This window comes from Crinia signifera, chromosome 8, assembly GCF_055691185.1.
Source record: "Crinia signifera chromosome 8, ASM5569118v1, whole genome shotgun sequence".
Lineage (NCBI taxonomy): Eukaryota > Metazoa > Chordata > Amphibia > Anura > Myobatrachidae > Crinia > Crinia signifera.
Genome location: NC_139224.1, coordinates 106,776,353 through 106,797,124, shown reverse-complemented (window position 1 = coordinate 106,797,124; position 20,772 = coordinate 106,776,353). Strand labels below are relative to the sequence as shown.

The window sequence follows — 20,772 nt, the reverse complement described above, 5'->3', positions numbered from 1 at the left end:
GAGTGGTTTCCGAATGTACGCCCCCCAACATAAGTGTACTCCCCCGTGTCCGCCCATGTTTCCGCCCCGTTTTGCCCACTTTGAAACTACGCCCATGTGTCATTCCGCATGACGCCCATAATACGCCCCTATTTCCCGACTGATAGCGGTGAACAGTTTTGGACGGGATTTGGCCGAACTGGTACCGAGTCAAGGCGTGGCACATGCGCGTTGCGTTCTCCACGCATGCGCAGACGCCGTAAAGACGCGATCCGAAAGTATGCGGTAAAGTCCGCGTCAATCAGAATAAGGGCCATGGCCTCTAGGCTGCGTATATTTGCAGCCTAGCAAGCAGGTAAACGCCTCAGCCAGCCTTATAACCTCACTACCATGTGTGCTGATGCGTACGCTTACATATCTGCTCACATGCCATGGTCACTCACCATCTAATTTTTCCAGCCTTCAGTCTGAAAAGTAAGTCTATACTTACTTTTCAGATGGCCGCTTTCTGCAGAATTTGGGGAGGGCACTGACGTCATGTGACACCAAACACGTACCCTGGGGATGCATGGGTTTAGTAGGGTTATGCCCAGCATTTCTTTGGGTGTTTTTGTGGGTAAATAAAATGCTAAAATGCTGGGTGTCCACCTGCGTCCACCCCCATACCCTCCAACATGACCCATTCCATTAGGTACAAAATGCTCTGTTTATGGGCTTCCTTACCAGTGGCAGTTGCAGAAGTGAGGCTGCAGCACAGTCCAATATTCAAAAAGGTCAGCCACACCTAATGCCACTCCAAACATCACTGTCCTGGACTCACTGGAAGTTGATGTGCAGAGGCATAGGGAGGGCGGAGCCAGTGGAGCACACGCTACGGGCGCCGAAGGGGCGCAGGGCACTGCCCCCCCTCCGCAAATGAGCAGGGAGTCAGGGACTTGCTTAGTCTCAGGCTCTCAGCCCAGCCGCTGAATAATGGACTCCGCCGCTAGCCATCCGGGTGTGGTATTGGCCGATGTCGAATACTTTTGCCATCGATGGGGGAGATCCAGATGGTTTCCCTCCATCGATGGAACAGCAAAACAATGTTTTTCCTTTTTTTTTTCAACGTGCCAGGACACGGAGCATAGCTGCGCCCCCCGACACCTGCGAAGCCCCGTCCCCGTGTTTTGATTGTCCCACAGGCCAATCAATCAAACACAATGGATAACCATCGATATGTAAAAATATTGATGGTCATCCATTGCTTAGTTTAGCACTATCGATGGCCAGTTGCAGAATTGCCATTGATGGCAACTATCGATGGCAATGGCAACGATGGCCATCCCTATTCCAAGCTCTGTATATGCCACTGTCAGGGAAGTCCAGGAACAGAGCATTTTGTACCTAATGGAATGGGTCATGTTGGAGGGTATGCACACCCTGCCTGCCCATCACGTTGCAAACACCGTGGCGAGTGTATAACTCGCCAAAGGCGATCACTCTGGGGCAGGTATTAAATGCGGCCGGTGAGGGGGTTAAACAGCGAGAATTGCAGAAAACCAGCTATCCTCGCTGTTTAACCCCCTTGCCAGCCGCTCGCCCTATTCAACGTTTTGGGGAAATCCTCGCCGTCGCAGGACGGCGAGAATTCCCCAAAACAGCGAGACCCGCGGCTAATGCATACCCTCCAACTGTACCAATTTAGCCGGTACAGTACCGTTTTTTAACAGTCTGTACTGGCTAAATAAAAGTGTACCGAATGTACCGTTTTTTTTGCAATTGAGGGCCCTTCTCGGAGGTACACAGGCAATCCTGGAGACGGCGCCGGAAAGGGTCTGGCTGCAGAGCGAGGCTTGCATCCAATCACAGCGCAGCACTTCGGGCCACTCCTCTCAATGCCAGAGACAGAAGGGAGACTAGCAGTAACCACAGCCCACTGCTCAGCCTCCACTACTGAGTGACAGCTCTGATGGCCAATCATCGCTCCACCCAACCCCCTGCCACTCAGCACCGAACCAAGACGACAGAAACCTGTGACCCCATACCCTCCAACATGACCCATTCCATTAGGTACACAATTCTCTGTTCCTGGACTTCCCTGCCAGTGGCAGTTAAAGAGGTTGGACTCCAGCACAGTCCAAAATTCAAAGAGGGAAGGTCACATCGACTGCCAGTGAGTCCAGGACAGTGATGTTTGGAGTGGCATTAGGTGTGGCTCCCCTTTTTGAATATTGGACTGTGCTGCAGCCCCACAGCTGCAACTGCCACTGGTAAGTAGGCCAGAAACAGAGCAATTTGTACCTAATGGAATGGGTCATGTTGGAGGGTATGTGACCCTATGGCGGCAGCGGTGACCTCCACTGCTCATGTGGTAGCCGCCACGTTAGGGGTAGATATATACCCTTGTTGTAGATATGTATATGTTATGAATGTACAGTTAATGTCATACTACAAGTCTCATAGAGAATACTTTATGTTTTGTGTAATAATTAAACCCTATAGGGGACATTAAATGTATGTCTATGGGCATGCCTCCACAGAAGGCAAGAGACTGTTCTTTTAATGGTTTTACACTGTGCTCCCCGCCAGAGAGACATTAGACAGGGAGCAAGGAACTGCTGGCAGAAAACCCCTATGTCGATAAAGTTATTCAGCCCGTGCACATGACGGGCACCGTGAGCCACGAGAGCCTGGGTAAAAAACTGACAGCCGTTAACGGCTGTTGAGCAGTTCCCCAGAGATTGTAAAAGCAAGCAGAGCTACGCAGCTGGAGAGGAAGCAGAGAGCGGTGCTGAGACACGGAGCACACTCACCAGGGGCTCCAGAGACGACGGCAGAGCTTCTTCCCTTCAGCGGTGACAGGCAGCAGAGATCCGGCGGCTTCTCCCCTGCAAACCCAGACGTGGTGTTCCTGGGCGGGCCGCAGCGTCATAGGAAGGCGGTGTCTGCGTCATTCCGGGCGGTGACTAGGCGGTGGAGGCGGCACCGGAGGGAGTGTCCAGTCGATCCTGCAGCAGATAAGGAACAATAAAGGGGCGCGGTGAGTGACTATCCAGCCCAAAAGGGCCGTCCACTATGCCCTCAGCCCTGCCTCCCGCATCATACACTCAGCTGTTCTAGCAAGTCCCAGGGACTTGTATCACACGCATCAATCAGACTGCTTTGCTCAGTAAGAGCTGTATAAAACTGCATACAGAGCTGTAAGAGCTGCATAAAGTACAGAGACGACGCTACATCATCTCCCAGTGTAGTCTGCACCCCCGAGTCTGGCTATAAGGTTATCTCAGCACATTAGGAGTAGTCATAGACTTCAGGACGTACGCTCCTTGGCAGCAATCCTTACTGAAGCTGTCGATGTTACAGAGAGAGAGGGACCTTATAACTAATCCAGGCTTGCTTCAGAAATAGCTAATAGACTATCATACTTGGGAGGTTTAGACTACAACTGCCAGTTAAACTAAGATTTTTCTAGGACATTGTATTTGGAGACTGATTTACTAGCAGCGGTGCTTCATCGTAATAAGAAGCCTATCCCAGCAATAGCAGGGACAGTTCACATAGCAAGGGGCTCAGGATAACAACAAAACCAATTTTGCAGTATAATCTCAGCACAGAGGAGCAATAATTTGGAAGTGCCAGACAGCTGGGGACTATTGTAATTTATAGACCATTCTTCGGTTTAACGCCCATTAGCCTATTCTTCCCTTTAATGCATAGACTACATCAGGACCCCGCCAAGCAACACTTACCTACTTCTTCCCAAATTTTGGATTACAAATATTCTGTTCAGGGAATAGACATTGCGACGTGGGACCTGAAAGCCTGCAACAAAGGAATAGACAGTTATTAAAAAGCGCTTGTATAACAGTTGACTATAGTCATAAAAAGAGTTAACTCTAGGTTATTATAAGAAGGAAGGATTATTGCGCAATAATAACCCATTTGTGTAATTAAAGGCCTTATAGGAAACAAAGGGTACTGTGGAAATGTTTAACATTTTAATGTAATTGATATTTAGGAAATGTTTTACCAGCAATTATTTTGCCTGTCTATCAAAGTAATAACAATCTAGTGTAACGGTTTAGACAGCGATCTCTAGAGGTCAGTGTAGTATTTATTCGCATTATTTGGCATTGTAACGTGTCACCATAGTTTGTAAAGTGAAGTGTTAAATCTTTATTTATTCTGCTGTCAAACAGTTGTTAGATAGTAACAGCTCACTAATGTTATGTGAGTAAATGTTTGTATTGACATGTTGATATTTCATGCCCAATAATAACCTTGATTTGAAACAGGCTTTCATCGAAAGCAGAGTTCCAGTTTAATAAAAGCAACCTTATTGTTTTATTTGTGTGTTTTATTGTAATGAACTGTCCATAAGTGTATAACTGAAAACCTGTAAAAACAAAGCAATACTTATCTGTAAAGTAGAAGATACTTACCTGTGAGGATCACAGAATTGGCGTCGCACGAACAGGATTCGTACAAGAAAAACAGCAAAATGTCCAGCGGAGATTCAGCTGAAGGAACCCCGCAACCAGCCATGGCCACCCCTAACCCAATTACCTTGCCATATCATTTTGGAGCGCCATGGATTCCATGCTATTCTGGCGAAGAAACAGGAAAGGATGGCGTTTCATTGAAAGCATTTAAAAAGAAACTGAACTCTATATTTATACTTCATCCATTAAGTCCACAGCAACAAGTGGAAATAGTTATACGGCAGCTGAAAGGACCAGCGCTAAGGGAAGTTTGGTCCTGGCCAGCAAGAGAAAAGCAGACGGCAGATCAGATTTTTCAGAGACTAGCAACAACCTTCCATATTGCCACTCTATCAGAGTTAAAGTCACGGTTTTATGCAAGAAAGCAAAGGTTGGATGAGACTTTGAGAGATTTCGCCCTGAGTCTTCAGGAAATGCTGAAGGATATACAAGAATTCGATGCAGAAGATGCCCAGATTCCAGACGAAAATGAGGCTCTTATCAACAGATTAATCGAAGGAGTACACCAAGACAGTGTCCGGACCCAATTGAAACTCTTGCGTCTGCAAAAAGACGAAGCCTCATTCCTAGATTTCAAAGATGCGGCCATTAAACTAATTGGGGTTAAGCGTAACACTGGAGCTGGATTCCCGGAACTCCCAGGGTATCAGGAACATTCATTTTCAAGTCCAGATGAACTTTTGGGGGCAGCAAAGGAGGTTAAGACACAACAAGTGAATGCTCAGAATGCACAGTCGGCTGCTGGAGATCTAAACTACATCCTAAAAGGACAGATAGAGGATCTAGTTACAGGAATGGCTGACATGAAGAAAGAGATTCAGAGGTTAGCAAACAGTCGACCCAACGAAAGACCAAATTCTGATTGGCATACTAGTGACCGTTCTTCACGAGGCGGGTGGTGGGGCCCTAGTCAAGGAAGAGGCCGAAGGCCAACGGATCAATTCGACGCTCAAGGTCGTCCCATCTGCAGGAGATGTGGCCGCGGTGTTCATATTGAGCGAATGTGTCGTCAGGAGAGACCTTTAAACGTGAATGCCCCGGGGACAGAGACCGATCCCCGGGGAGATTACCCTCAATAGGTCCGTTCCCAGAAGAGTGGTGCTCTCGATATACGGGGCGATGCCCTGTAATACCTGTATATATCGATGATGTCCAAGTCCTCGCCACTCTAGATACTGGGTCACAAGTCACCACCATAGACTATAAACTTTTTTGCCAGCTCTGGGATAGAAAGGAGACACTCCCACCGCCCCCCACATGGCTTAGACTCCTAGCCAGTAATGGCCTGGCCATCCCCTGTGAAGGATATTGTGAGGTCAATGTAAAAATAGGACAGACACTGTTAACTCGGCAAGGGTGTCTTATCACGCATACTGAAGATTCGTCTATCCCTGCAATAATCATCGGGATGAACATCCTGCAAAGTTGCCCCAATGAACTGATTAACGCCTTACAGTCAGAATTACCCCACGTGCCTTCCTGTCACCAAAAAGCCTTATGTCAAGTGATAAAAGTGTTGCGTAGCCAAGAACAGTTTGTGAAAGAAACTGGAGAAATCGGAAGAGTTAAGTTCACGGATCAGAGAGCCTTTGTGGTTAAACCAAATACGGAAGTTATCCTATGGTGCAAAGCCCGGTGTGGCCCAATGGGAAGATCCTATCAGGCATTGGTGGAACCGAGCAGAACACAATCCCGACTCGACCTAGTCATTGCTCGAACCCTTGTCACTGTAAGCAATGGAAGGATACCTGTCAGAGTGCTCAATCCGCATGACTATCCCATCCGAGTAGCACATCACCAGACATTGGCGAAATTGAGCTGGATAGCTTTCCAAGATGTCCATGACGTAGTGAGCTTCAATCAATCCTCCACCGCTACAGCTGAAAGTACAGAAGATAAGCCCTGGTGGAAAGAGATACACATCGGGGAGGAAAACACCCCGGAGGAACTCATAGAAGGCGTTCTGAGAGTGGTGCAGGAAAACGCCCAAACGTTCAGTAAATACCCCTCCGACTTCGGAAAAGTTGAGACCATAAGACATTTCATTCCAACTGGGAACGCACCACCCATAAAAGAAAGATACAGAACGCTGGCTCCTGCCTTATATCAGCCGGTGAAAAAGATGTTAGAGGACATGAAGGCGAGTGGGGTGATTCATGAAGGCTATAGCCCATGGGCGGCACCCATTGTCATCGTGAAAAAGAAAGACGGAAGTTTGAGATTCTGCGTCGACTATAGAAAACTGAATCAGGTTACTCATAAGGACGCTTATCCTTTGCCCAGAATTGAGGAATCCCTGACCGCCCTAAAGTCTGCATCGTACTTCTCCACCCTAGATCTCACCAGTGGCTACTGGCAGATCCAGGTAGCCACTGGGGATCGTGAGAAAACCGCCTTCACCACCCCCATGGGACTTTACGAGTTTGATAGGATGCCCTTTGGGCTTTGTAATGCTCCGGGAACATTTCAACGACTAATGGAGCACTGCCTGGGGCATCGAAATTTTGAAATCGTCTTACTATACCTCGATGATGTGATAGTGTACTCCAGCACGTACCATGATCACCTCCAACATCTACATGAGGTGTTTCAAAGACTGGCAGAATTCGGCTTGAAGGTCAAGCCCTCCAAGTGTTTCCTTCTTCAGAGCAGTGTCAAATATCTGGGGCATGTTGTAAGCGCCCAAGGAATTGTCCCTGATCCAGATAAGATTTCAGCTATCCGAGACTGGCCCGTGCCAAAGACCATTAAAGACGTTCGCAGCTTTCTGGGGTTTATAGGCTACTATCGTAGATTCATAAAGAACTTTTCCCGTGTGGCTGCCCCATTACACAAATTACTACGAGGGATCAATAGACAACAGCAGAACAAACAGACTCCCATTAATTGGACTGAGACCCAGCAGGAAGCTTTCGATACCCTTAAGGAGTTAATGACCACTACGCCCATCCTCGCCTACCCTGATTATAGTCAGCCCTTTCATCTATATACTGACGCCAGCTTTCAAGGGCTTGGGGCCGTGATGTCTCAAAAGCAACATGATCAAGAGCGTATCATTGCCTTTGCTAGTCGAAACCTAAAAAAAAGTGAAAGGAATGATAGTAATTACAGTGCCTTTAAACTTGAACTGTTAGCCCTCGTTTGGGCAGTCACGGAAAAGTTCAGAAATTATTTGCTTGCAACCCCGTTTGTCGCATTCACGGATAACAACCCGTTAGCTCACTTAGCAACGGCTCAGTTGGGAGCCCTTGAACAGCGGTGGTATTCCCGGTTAGCCAACTTCCAATTTGTCATCAGATATCGATCTGGGAAAAGCAATGGCAACGCCGATGCTCTCTCTCGTGACTCTCAAGAGCAGTTTATTCAAGAAGATGCGGACAAGTGGGAAGAGATAGAAATGCCAGCTTTCCAAGACATCTTCCTTGGTAAAACCACCGTTTCTAAGGAGAAGAAACAGCTAGCCACTCAAGCTGAAACCGATACTTCGAGCCCTGAAAACAGAGATTATTGGGAGCAGATTCAGGGGGAAAGTCCACTGTTGACCAAATTGAAGACATTGATAACCGCTAAGAAAAGGTGGAAGTATGAATGCGAACCAGAAGCGGATCCTGAGCTCATCCGATTATACAAATAGAGGAGCAAATTCCGTTTCCAAGGGAACCTACTGGTGCGTGCGATCATCAACCCCAAAACACACGCTTTAATCCGTCAGATAGTGATACCCAGATGTCAGAAGGACAGAGTGCTCCAAGCTTATCACAATGACTCCGGGCATTATGGAGCTGAGAAGTTAGAATCCACTGTGTGGCAACGTTTCTTTTGGGTAGAGATGCGGAAAGATATGGAAGAATGGTGCAAGAATTAAACGAGATGTATACTTAAAAAGAAACCGGCAACGTCACAAAGAGCTCCACTACATCCTATTGTTAGTCATCATCCCTAGGAGCTGGTTCTCATAGACCATGTGAAATTAGAACCGAGTCGCCAAGGTTACCAATACGCCATCACGATCATAGATCACTTCTCCAAATTTGCTGTCATCATGCCTGTGAAGGATCTTACGGCCCGAACCACTGCTGAAATAATTTGGAGAGCCTTTGTAAAACAGTACGGTTATCCCGAAAGAATCCTCACAGACCAAGGGGCTGCATTCGAATCAACCTTGTTCCAAGAACTGTGCAAATGGTATGGCTGTAAAAAGACACACACTACGGCCTATTATCCCCAGTGTAACGGTGCCTGCGAAAGACTCAATCAGTCTCTAATTAACATTCTAAGAGCCCTACCCAAGTCAGAAAGGCAAGATTGGCCTGAATTGCTACCTGAGATTTCTTTTGTCTACAATAACACGGAGCATGGAGCTACCGGATTCACTCCATACTATCTGTTGTTCGGGAGGAATGGCAGGTTGCCTGCAGATCTAAAGTTGGAAGTGCCCCAGGAAATGTCCTCAGTGGAGAATCCAAAAACAGAATGGGTACAAACTCATCAAAAAAGAATCCGTGATGCCTACAAACTTGTTGACCAAAGAAGGGATAAATTACATCAACAACAGACTGAGTATTATAATGAAACCGCACTGGCAGAGCCCTTGGCAGTGGGAGATGTTGTCTGGAAGAAAAAGAACCAACGACAGAGCAAACTGGATTCGTTTTGGGAGGAACAGCTGTTCATCATCAAAGAAATACCAAACCCTGGAATGGACATTTACCAAATCTCAAAATTGGGCGAAGAAAACTCAGTAGTAATACACCGAAACCAACTCAAGAAATGTCATGATTCAGTGTCAATTCCTAAGCTTCCTGTCTCGGAGCCTACAGATACGGACAGCAGCGGCTCATTCCCTGAAATGTTAAAGCTATTCTGGCCAGGGTTAGCCAATGGCATGCCTTACTGCTTTATGAATGTTTCTGAAAATCCAAATGTTGTTAACCTTGGTAATGAAATTCCTGTATTCCCTGAAAGTAATGTTTCTGTCAATCCACATGATGAAGTGGCCCAGGATACCTCAGAGTTAAGACGTTCGAACAGAAGTACACAAGGCGTCTTACCTCTCAGGTATAGAGAGTAGAAAGAGAAAGTTTTTAATGTGTTACTGACATGGTCAAATGTAATGCAGTATTGTTTATTTTTTCCTTTTGAATCTTATTCTAAGTAGGAAAGATTCCATTTATTTTTAAAATTTGTTGCATGGGGACATGCAAGGTTCTACGGGGAAGTGTGTGGTAGCCACCACGTTAGGGGTAGATATATACCCTTGTTGTAGATATGTATATGTTATGAATGTACAGTTAATGTCATACTACAAGTCTCATAGAGAATACTTTATGTTTTGTGTAATAATTAAACCCTATAGGGGACATTAAATGTATGTCTATGGGCATGCCTCCACAGAAGGCAAGAGACTGTTCTTTTAATGGTTTTACACTGTGCTCCCCGCCAGAGAGACATTAGACAGGGAGCAACGAACTGCTGGCAGAAAACCCCTATGTCGATAAAGTTATTCAGCCCGTGCACATGACGGGCACCGTGAGCCACGAGAGCCTGGGTAAAAAACTGACAGCCGTTAACGGCTGTTGAGCAGTTCCCCAGAGATTGTAAAAGCAAGCAGAGCTACGCAGCTGGAGAGGAAGCAGAGAGCGGTGCTGAGACACGGAGCACACTCACCAGGGGCTCCAGAGACGACGGCAGAGCTTCTTCCCTTCAGCGGTGACAGGCAGCAGAGATCCGGCGGCTTCTCCCCTGCAAACCCATACGTGGTGTTCCTGGGCGGGCCGCAGCGTCATAGGAAGACGGTGTCTGCGTCATTCCGGGCGGTGACTAGGCGGTGGAGGCGGAACCGGAGGGAGTGTCCAGTCGATCCTGCAGCAGATAAGGAACAATAAAGGGGCGCGGTGAGTGACTATCCAGCCCAAAAGGGCCGCCCACTATGCCCTCAGCCCTGCCTCCCGCATCATACACTCAGCTGTTCTAGCAAGTCCCAGGGACTTGTATCACACGCATCAATCAGACTGCTTTGCTCAGTAAGAGCTGTATAAAACTGCATACAGAGCTGTAAGAGCTGCATAAAGTACAGAGACGACGCTACATCATCTCCCAGTGTAGTCTGCACCCCCGAGTCTGGCTATAAGGTTATCTCAGCACATTAGGAGTAGTCATAGACTTCAGGACGTACGCTCCTTGGCAGCAATCCTTACTGAAGCTGTCGATGTTACAGAGAGAGAGGGACCTTATAACTAATCCAGGCTTGCTTCAGAAATAGCTAATAGACTATCATACTTGGGAGGTTTAGACTACAACTGCCAGTTAAACTAAGATTTTTCTAGGACATTGTATTTGGAGACTGATTTACTAGCAGCGGTGCTTCATCGTAATAAGAAGGCTATCCCAGCAATAGCAGGGACAGTTCACATAGCAAGGGGCTCAGGATAACAACAAAACCAATTTTGCAGTATAATCTCAGCACAGAGGAGCAATAATTTGGAAGTGCCAGACAGCTGGGGACTGTTGTAATTTATAGACCATTCTTCGGTTTAACGCCCATTAGCCTATTCTTCCCTTTAATGCATAGACTACATCAGGACCCCGCCAAGCGACACTTACCTACTTCTTCCCAAATTTTGGATTACAAATATTCTGTTCAGGGAATAGACATTGCGACGTGGGACCTGAAAGCCTGCAACAAAGGAATAGACAGTTATTAAAAAGCGCTTGTATAACAGTTGACTATAGTCATAAAAAGAGTTAACTCTAGGTTATTATAAGAAGGAAGGATTATTGCGCAATAATAACCCATTTGTGTAATTAAAGGCCTTATAGGAAACAAAGGGTACTGTGGAAATGTTTAACATTTTAATGTAATTGATATTTAGGAAATGTTTTACCAGCAATTATTTTGCCTGTCTATCAAAGTAATAACAATCTAGTGTAACGGTTTAGACAGCGATCTCTAGAGGTCAGTGTAGTATTTATTCACATTATTTGGCATTGTAACGTGTCACCATAGTTTGTAAGTGAAGTGTTGAATCTTTATTTATTCTGCTGCCAACCAGTTGTTAGATAGTAACAGCTCACTAATATTATGTGAGTAAATGTTTGTATGGACATGTTGATATTTCATGCCCAATAATAACCTTGATTTGAAACAGGCTTTCATCGAAAGCAGAGTTCCAGTTTAATAAAAGCAACCTTATTGTTTTATTTGTGTGTTTTATTGTAATGAACTGTCCATAAGTGTATAGCTGAATAACCTGTAAAAACAAAGCAATACTTACCTGTAAAGTAGAAGATACTTACCTGTGAGGATCACACTCATCTGGGTTTCAGTGGCAGCTGGAGCGAGCGGGTGAGCAGCTGGTCCGGAATGCATTTAACAGCTCTCTGGTCAGTGTTTTCCTAGTCGCTCACCGAGAGTTATATGCAGAGACGCACTGCCGGTAACCAGGGCATAAAGTGGTCATGCAGAGGTGGGGGAACTCATTTCTCTATGCCACCTAATTACACTCCCTCACCTCGCCCCATTAGGCAGAGACAGAGCCAGTGGTAGGGTATTTGGCATCCCCCTGCAAACTAGAATGCTTTTCTGTGAGAATTACTGTGCAGGGCCATTGTGGAGGTTAAAATGTTCCACCTCCCCATTAGATGTGGTGGAACTCAGTTCCACCCCGTTCCCCCTCACTTTAACCCCTGCCGGTAACATAGACTTTAACAAAAGTGCGCAGATAACCCTTCAGATGACTGACAGCACCAATAGCCAATCAGCCGCCACCACATCCATATCTCTCATTTTCTCCTGACTGACAACGGCGCCATTATTTTAGGTGTAGTATTATTATTCCTGTCACTGGAAGAAACGCCATTTTAACCATGGCCACTCCCTTTTGCCAGTGACCACGCCCCTTCCGAATGTGAACTGATTTCTGGTCATCAGATGTTGGAGGGTATGCTAACATACCTCCCAACTTCCGAAGCCCTGGAAGCGGGGCGATGCTCCTGCGCGCCGGAGGCGCGTCAAAATTTTCGGGGGCGTGGCCTATACTCGCGGCTCTTCCGCGAGGCCACGCCCCCATTTTGACGCTATGGGGGCATGACCCAGAGGCTCTGTGAGCCTCTAGCCATGCCCCCAGTCTCCTGGCTGCGGGAATAGACGCTGTGCGCATACGCACAGCGTTTATTCCCCGCTGCTTAGCAGCTGACAGGGGGGACTCCCAACAGCCCCCCCTCACCGCGGGACACTGACGCCCGCGGGTGGGACATCGGGACAGGCCCTGACAATCAGGACTGTCCCGATAAAATCGGGACTGTTGGGAGGTATGTGCTAATGCAGAAAACTCGCTGTATTTAGCCACGAGTCTCGCTGCTTCTGGAGCCGCATACGCCAATTCCCCCTCGCTCAAAAAACGGAGCGAGGGGGAATTGGCGTATGAGGGGGTGCGTTGAATACTGACAGGGTGAGTGGTGACAGCGAGCAGGAAGCCTTGCTCGCTGTCACCGCTCGCCCACAGCATTGAATACCTGCCCGGGTGTTTGCACATGCGCATATTCCCGCATGCCTAAACCTACACCATCAGCCAGGAGAGAGACTTCAGACCTGACCCAACGGGTCTGAATCACCCCCCAGGTTAAGTTATAAGAAAAGTATTTCAACAGAGGTGATGGCAATAACTATTAAGAGGGAAGTCCAGTAAAAGAGCATTTTGTCTCTCCTGAAGAGGGTCAGTACTACTAGGGGATATGTTATAATCCTCGACATTAACTCATACGCGACGTCATCTCCAATCAATGTCTCATAGTCGCCATTGTTGATCTTGGCAAATGCCATCTCCCTAAGTCCCCGCCCCCAATGTAAGGCTCCGTCAGCGCTGCTGTATAGGGTGTCCGGGCTGCGGAAGTCAGAACAGCGCTCGGTAATGTGATTGGCTGCCAAGTGCCTGTGTGTCAGCCGGCTACAACTCCCCCCGGAAATAGGAAGCGGCCCGGAGCCGGAGCTCAGCACGGTGGTACGGGGGAGAGGCTGTCAGGCTGCTGGGCACATAAACACTACACAGTCCCTGTCTTGGTTGCGGCAGCTCCTGGGATACGTAAGAGGTGTCTGGGTGTCTGTTCACCGGGTGTCGCGCTGCTCGGGTGTTCCCAGCACCGGGTGTCAGGATGTTGCCGCTGTCTATAAAGGACGATGAGTATAAACCTCCGAAATTCAACCTGTTGCGGAAAGTGTCCGGCTGGGTGAGGTGAGTGCGCCCTGTACACGTGGCACTGCGTATGTGCGGATCATCACCTGTATATACCTGTACCCTCCACACATCCCTATACCTGTATCCTCCACACATCCCTTCACCTGCTGTATCCTCCACACATCCCTTCACCTGCTGTATCCTCCACACAACCCTTCACCTGCTGTATCCTCCACACATCCCTTCACCTGCTGTATCCTCCACACATCCCTTCACCTGCTGTATCCTCCACACAACCCTTCACCTGCTGTATCCTCCACACAACCCTTCACCTGCTGTATCCTCCACACAACCCTTCACCTGCTGTATCCTCCACACAACCCTTCACCTGCTGTATCCTCCACACAACCCTTCACCTGCTGTATCCTCCACACAACCCTTCACCTGCTGTATCCTCCACACAACCCTTCACCTGCTGTATCCTCCACACAACCCTTCACCTGCTGTATCCTCCACACAACCCTTCACACACTCTCCACTGTATGTCACATATTGTGCCTGTCGGCTCCATGCACAAACATCTCTACATCTATGTTGGTACAGATCACTGAGGAGTTGGCACCTCTTGTTGCTGCTATTACAGCCTCCACTCCTCTAGGAGGACTTTCGGTTGGATTTTTGTAAGATAGCTGCATGGATTTGCATACATTTATGTAAAAAAACAATTAGTCTGGCACTGTTTTGGACACAAAGCCCTGGCTTGGAGTTGGTATTCTAATTTATCCCAAAAGTGATGGTGTTGAGGTGATGGCTCTGTGCAGACCAGTCTTTCACACCAAACTCTTAAAACTATCTTTTTGATTGACTTCGATTTGTTCATAGGGCACTGTCTCGATGCTAGAACAGGAGTAGCTTTTTACTATATGTTTTCACAAAGGTTGGAAGCTACAATTCACCATACTATCATTGCATGCTGGAATATTAACGTTATTCTATACATACCAAATCTTTCCGTATACTAACTAAGGCTTGTGGGACTGATTACATGTCACGTGCAAATGTGTTTTGAGTGCCACAAACCATTTAGTGACGGCCATGAGGATGTTAAAGATGATTAATGTCCCTGAAGGCCTTGCACATGAAAAACAAATAAAAATGTGTAAAAAATTGAGAATTATTTTAATTGACTCAGAATCCGATTATTTGCAGGAATGTAAGCATTAACAAATATGCTTAGGCCAAATTTTGCATAAAGATCTTAACATGACAAAAAGAAAAGAAAGTTGAAAGTAAATTTGGTACTGCTTTCCTAGCACGGCGCCCGTCTCATTGATTGTATGCCTTAAGTTTAAGGTACTTAAGGCATACAATCAACGCGATGGACCCAATTTTTTTTTTTATCTTATGCATCCATAAGATCCATGAGATAAAAAATCGTGAGCCCCCAATAACCACCCCCAATAACCATTGTTAACGCCACCAGCACTATCAACGCCAACCCGAAGCGTGGCGAGCGGCGGCGGTACGCGTCCTCCGACCTTTTCATACCCCCACTATCCACGTCGATGTGGAGTTGATTTTATATAGTCTGGCGAGCGCAGCGAAGGGACGCGGACTACTTTACATGTATTCCGCATCCCCTCGCGGGGCTTGCTGCGCTCGCCACACTATATGAAATCAACTCCACGCCGACATGGATAGTGGGGGTATGAAAAGGTCGGAGGACGTGTACTGCCGCCCCAATAGTGGGGTGGCGTTAACAATGGGGGGCCATTTCACCCATTGATTCCAATGTAAAAATCTCATCGATTGCATCATCTCATGCCGCACAAACACATAAGATGCATGAGATGCTTGAGATATCAGCCCCACACATACAATCTAGATCGTGGGTGCCGTGCTAGAAAAGCAGTACCGTAAATTTTGTAAAAACAAATTTCAAGCGGGTTTATTTTATGAAATTATTGCCCTTGGTGATATATGGGTCCCTAAGTAGAATCCTGAGACAGAACACCAGGGCATTTACTGGAAAACACATTAATCACTAAATATTAGGAATGCATGTCAAAAGCAATACAACTCAAAGCCATGTTAATTGTTTTATTTAATACTAAGGGCATTATTTTATCAGACTGGGTACCGGAAGGTGCAACGGTAAATCAACATTAATACAAAAATGTTCTAGAAACTTTGTTGAAAAGAATCAGAAGACAGAGGCCTAAGTTGCAGGAAAAAAAATGGTTTCATCCTTCATGAGGACAAAGCACCAGCCCACAAAGCTTTTTAGCTGCGAAACAGATTGCAGTAGAACACCCTCCATATACAAAGACCTAAGAACTGTATGGCTTGTTTATTTTCCTTTTTAAAGTCAAATCTGTACTCAAGGGAACCAGTTATGCATCTGTTACTGAGGTAAAGAACAACACAACACAGCAGAGCTGTTGACAGCGGACAGTAACAAATCTACAGTGAGACTTTGATCAATAGAAAATAAGAATGCAGCTCTCTGTGTGTGTAGAATGGGAGGACATAGAAGGGGAACAAAGTTAAATGTACTTATATAATATAATATAATTATAGCATCAGTCTGGCTATTGTATGTCTGCCATGGTGTAGGTCAGTGGTGTACAGGTACATCCTTTATGTCCATCTCTCTTCCATGCACAAAGGTACTTCAGACATGGTTAAGCCAGCTGCTTTCTTTTCCCCACACACACACTTGTCATGTTACAGGATGGAAGTGTATGCTCTACCTACACCACACACGTAGGAACATCAGTCATGGTGCCACATACACACACCTGTATGTCTGTCAATGTGACTCTACTATATTAGAGGTATGAAAGTTATATTGTTCTATCTTAAAGTGCCTTGAATACACAGGAGTAGCTGTATTCTACAGAGAGGATTGAAATGTTTTATATACATTTTTTTCTAAGCCCTATAAATCTAGAAACCTACATGACTGGCCCATGAAAAAGGGTGAGACATTCCTTCAAGACCACAGTGACAGGAAATGATCCTGTAGTTATAGTAACTCATCCTGTGCATGTTAGCTACGCCACAGTGTTACACATAGACATGATGGTGTTTGCTATTATTATGGCTTAGTCATCACATATGGCACGGCAGCCACACGATGGTGGGTGGTTTTTTTTTTTTAAGGTGTCACTTTGTGTCATCATTCGCCACTTCATCAGCATGTGACTTTTTCTCTTTCTTCCTCAGGTCAATCTTCTCCGATTCTACATCCAGGAATCTATTCTGCTTCCTCTGTTTGAATCTGTCCTTTGCATTTGTAGAACTTTTTTATGGGATATGGAGCAACAGGTAATGGTATATATGCTATCAACCATATCTTGTAAATATATATAGATGTGGGCTAGTTTATTCCCCAGCCATTTCATGCAATATACAGTAGGGATCTAGTGGGCATCTCGATGGTGAAGAGGCCAGTACCAGAATCCCTACACCTCTGAATCTTGATGCTAGAATTCCTACTGTCAACATTCCAAATGGAAGTATGCTAGGGAGGGTTAGTTAGGCGGCAGAAGGGAAGGGTTTCCATACTTTCCTAAACATGTCGGAATTTGGTCTGTTGGGATGCTGCTTTTGGTTTACTTACCTCTGGCATGTTTATTGTCTGGATCCTTTACCCCGCCTGTGTATTTCATATATGGCCATTATTCACTAAGATTCGAACACTGTTCTTGCAATGTGCAGATAGTTTGCATTCTCTTTTACTTTTGGTTAAGGTATTAACACTTATGCCTTGGTGCAGAAGTGCATTGCATGAACAGATGTACAGTGTGCCTGTGTGTTGGTATGTCAGTAGATGCAGTCAGGAGATTTCTGCTATTGTTTGGCAGTGGAAAATGAACAAATAGGTCCCAGTAGAGATGGAACAGAACTCCTGTGGTCCAGTGTGGAAATTGGCTGGATTGTCTCCATCTTGGCCACAGATCCATAACGATAAATGCTTAATATGGGGTGTAACAGATACTTTACTATTGATCTGTACAAAACCTTGGGCTAAATAATTGGTTTCTTAGCAGTCCCCAATTATCTGTGCATATTTGCACCGTACTTTGCTTACATTACGACCCAGTTTTGTCCCATCATCTGCAAATGGAGACACAACTTGAGTTGCCTTCACATCGTCAATTACGTGCATTCATCTCTCAATCATTGTCGGGGTAAAATCGTGCAAGATCTGTCTGCAAAACCGATGTTTTAAAGTCTCATCAGCCCGATTCTGTGTTATTTGTCCTGTTACATTACAGGACAAAAACTGTATTGTGCTTACTACCTGTCTAACATGCTGGCATTTACATTTTTATCTGTGACCTTGATAAAAAGATAATTATACACATTATTTGTGTGACGTATCTAATTTACAGCAGGCGTTTCCAGGCACCGGCTTATGTTCTTTTATTCTATAGGCTGGTTTGGAAACCTACACCTCTGTACACCTTTGTTTTCCTCTGCATGTTAGGCTCCCAAAGCTTATAACAAATAACAATCGCTTATATCTAACCAATGTATTCCACGTTTTATATTCAGTCTAGACAGGAAAAATTTTAAATGCAAGCATCTAAGACTGGAACAAGCATATTTATTAAGTACTAGGTGTAATACATAACCAAGGTACAGGAGTTCATAACAATCACATCTACAAAGTGACCAAATGGACATGCTGTATTGGCTGAGCTTGCCATGACAATTCACTGGCCAGACAGCCAACAAGGATTTAAGAGGAGGGAGAGACATGGGGCGATTTTCAGTGCATTTTCTAAACGATGTGACTTAATTTAACTAGGTCACATAGAAAATGGCACTACATCGTTCTGTGTAGGGGCCATAGCGATGACGACACATGTCGCTATTTCCTGCCGATTAATATGCAGCATGCTGGATAAATCTAGTTAGATCACTGGTCTCGGACAATTTTCTCACCAGAGAACACTGGCCCTGATTGATTGCTCAGCACAGGAACATCGCCGAGCAATCTGGCATCGCTCGGCAAAATTTCCCTATGCATAGGACTCAATAAATTGATGCATATGTTCAGTGTGTGTCCACAACTAGACTAGTCGGCCACTGTGACTGAGGTCTTCTTTGCTCAGCTGTACCATTAAAGATTTATCTCCTGGAGAGGAGACAGACATTAACTCCCAAAGACAGACTTCTAGGGGCAGATTTATTAAGCTCGGTGAAGTGATAATGTGGCTGGTACTTTATCACCGGCCAATCAGCTTCTAACTGTGAAGTTAGGGCCCATACACACACAAAGATGTGTCAGTAACGACCCATCGTTAACTACCATCTTTCATTTTCACCCTTGAAGTGAAAATTAACGACCTCAGCATTGCAGGTGCACGACGGATGACAAACGACCACAAACGATGCAGGACCTTTTCTATTGAAAAAACCAACAATGTTAACGACCATAGCCAAATTGACCTGCATGCATTGACGATGGCTATGGTCTTTAACGACCCACGGGTACGCGCATCGTTGGTAGTCGTCCGTCATTCACAGCATAAACAGTAGACGATGTTAAAAGATTCACCTCCTAAACGACCCTGAACAAAGTCGTTCTGGGTTGTTTAGGAGGTGATTTATAATGGGGTCGTTCATCATCATTAAGAAGACATCGTAGTGTGTGTATGGGCCTTTAGACTTGGTTTGAAAAATTACAGGTAGGAGCTGATTGGCCGGTGATAGACCAGACACTTTATCACTTCACCAAGCTTAATAAATCTATCCCTAAATTACAATACATTAAAGATCAGATAGTGCCCATGTTCTTGTAAATTAAAAATAAAATCTCATATTTTTTAGGTTGTATATACTTTTTTTGCATTGGCCTCCGGTTCAGAAGTTTAGAGACTGTTGTAAAAGTACCCAGGTTCTCCCTCTCCCCCCTCCATTATAGTGTGCTCTGTATGATCACACAGCATATCTGTGGTGTCGTCATAAGAACTCTGGAAAGCACAAAGGTAATGTATTCTCTAGATTAGACAGATGATTAATCTGTGTAGTGCTGATCTGAGCCTTATAGGCTGTGCATAAAGGCACATTGTAGTAAAAAATAATAATAATGATGTGTGTGTCGGTAATAGAACAAAGCAGTGGTACTCCGTGGATTTTAGCAATGGTGTTTTAATCAAGTGACCAACGTTTCGGGGGATGGATACCCCTTTATGAAGGTGTACAGACCTTGATAAAGGGGTATCCATCCCCCGTAATGCGGAGTGCCACTGCTTTGTTCTGTTACCGACCTGTATCTGCATACCGGGAGGCACCAGTGTGTGGATGAACTGGGAAGTGGAGTGACAGGCTGAATCGCTTAGACGTGTGCGTAATTGGTGCTGGACAGTTTCCCGACAGTCATTTCCCCGACGTGGGCACCCCGACAGTCAAAACCATGAAACTTGGGGTCCCGACGGCCACCGGCTATTTTCCCTCATGGGGGTACATGGCCCCCATAGAGGGAGAATATAATAGGTGATGAGCCATCGTGCCTGCAGCGTGGCGAGTGCTCGAGCCCGCAAGTGGCTTCGTTGCGTTTGCCCCGCTGTCTAAGTTTGGCCAGTTGGGATCCCGACGTTGGGCTAATGACTGTCGGGACCATATACCACACCCGTGCGTAATAAAGGAGCGTAGCCTTGAGGGCAGATGTGACCTCTCAACACACTACAGGAGGGAATGTAAATATATTGACCAGACCCCTGTCTGGATTCCTCCTTTGGGATGCCAGCATTGCTATTCTCCACACTGACACTGCCGATCATCCATATACAGTATATATCCCTTCTAAGTGAGTGATCCTCTGAAATGTGCCTTGCGTACTTTTTGGAGACTTTTTAAACTTGTATGATTCTTATTTGAATGTGAAGCTTGACTGCTGCTGCTTGTTAGAGTAGCCAAGGCCCACGCTGCAGCTGTTGTGTCTCAGCTGGCTGTGATAAGGGCACAGTACTTCCATACTCTTGATATGGATTGACAGTGCCATTTCGGGGGTTAGTGTGTCTTTAGCGTGAAGTGGTTGTTGAAACGCAGCTTACTTGAACAGTCTATTTCCCGTTATTGTGTATAGGCTGCGACGGTGGGCGTCTATTAATTTGTGGGTGGTG

The 20,772-nt window shown here is 45.8% G+C and overlaps 2 protein-coding genes across 3 annotated transcripts in view; one reads left to right on the top strand and one right to left on the bottom strand.

The window, feature by feature from the left end:
- EXTL2 (exostosin like glycosyltransferase 2) overlaps positions 1–12,150 on the bottom strand; it is a 41,809-nt gene extending 29,659 nt beyond the window's left edge. Inside the window, exons 1-4 of the mRNA XM_083156933.1 lie at positions 11,064–12,150; positions 10,128–10,322; positions 3,708–3,780; positions 2,772–2,966 (exon numbers count right to left, since the gene is read on the bottom strand). The gene's annotated coding sequence lies outside the window, so the exon portion shown is untranslated. The remainder of the gene's footprint in view (positions 1–2,771; positions 2,967–3,707; positions 3,781–10,127; positions 10,323–11,063) is intronic.
- A 1,122-nt stretch (positions 12,151–13,272) lies between these two features.
- SLC30A7 (solute carrier family 30 member 7) overlaps positions 13,273–20,772 on the top strand; it is a 30,000-nt gene continuing 22,500 nt past the window's right edge. The window contains exons 1-2 of one of the 2 annotated variants that reach the window (XM_083156931.1): positions 13,273–13,690; positions 16,862–16,963. In XM_083156931.1, coding sequence (XP_083013057.1) covers positions 16,945–16,963 — 19 coding nt within the window. In that variant the 5' untranslated portion in view covers positions 13,273–13,690; positions 16,862–16,944. The remainder of the gene's footprint in view (positions 13,691–16,861; positions 16,964–20,772) is intronic. The other variant, XM_083156930.1, reaches the window with a different exon arrangement.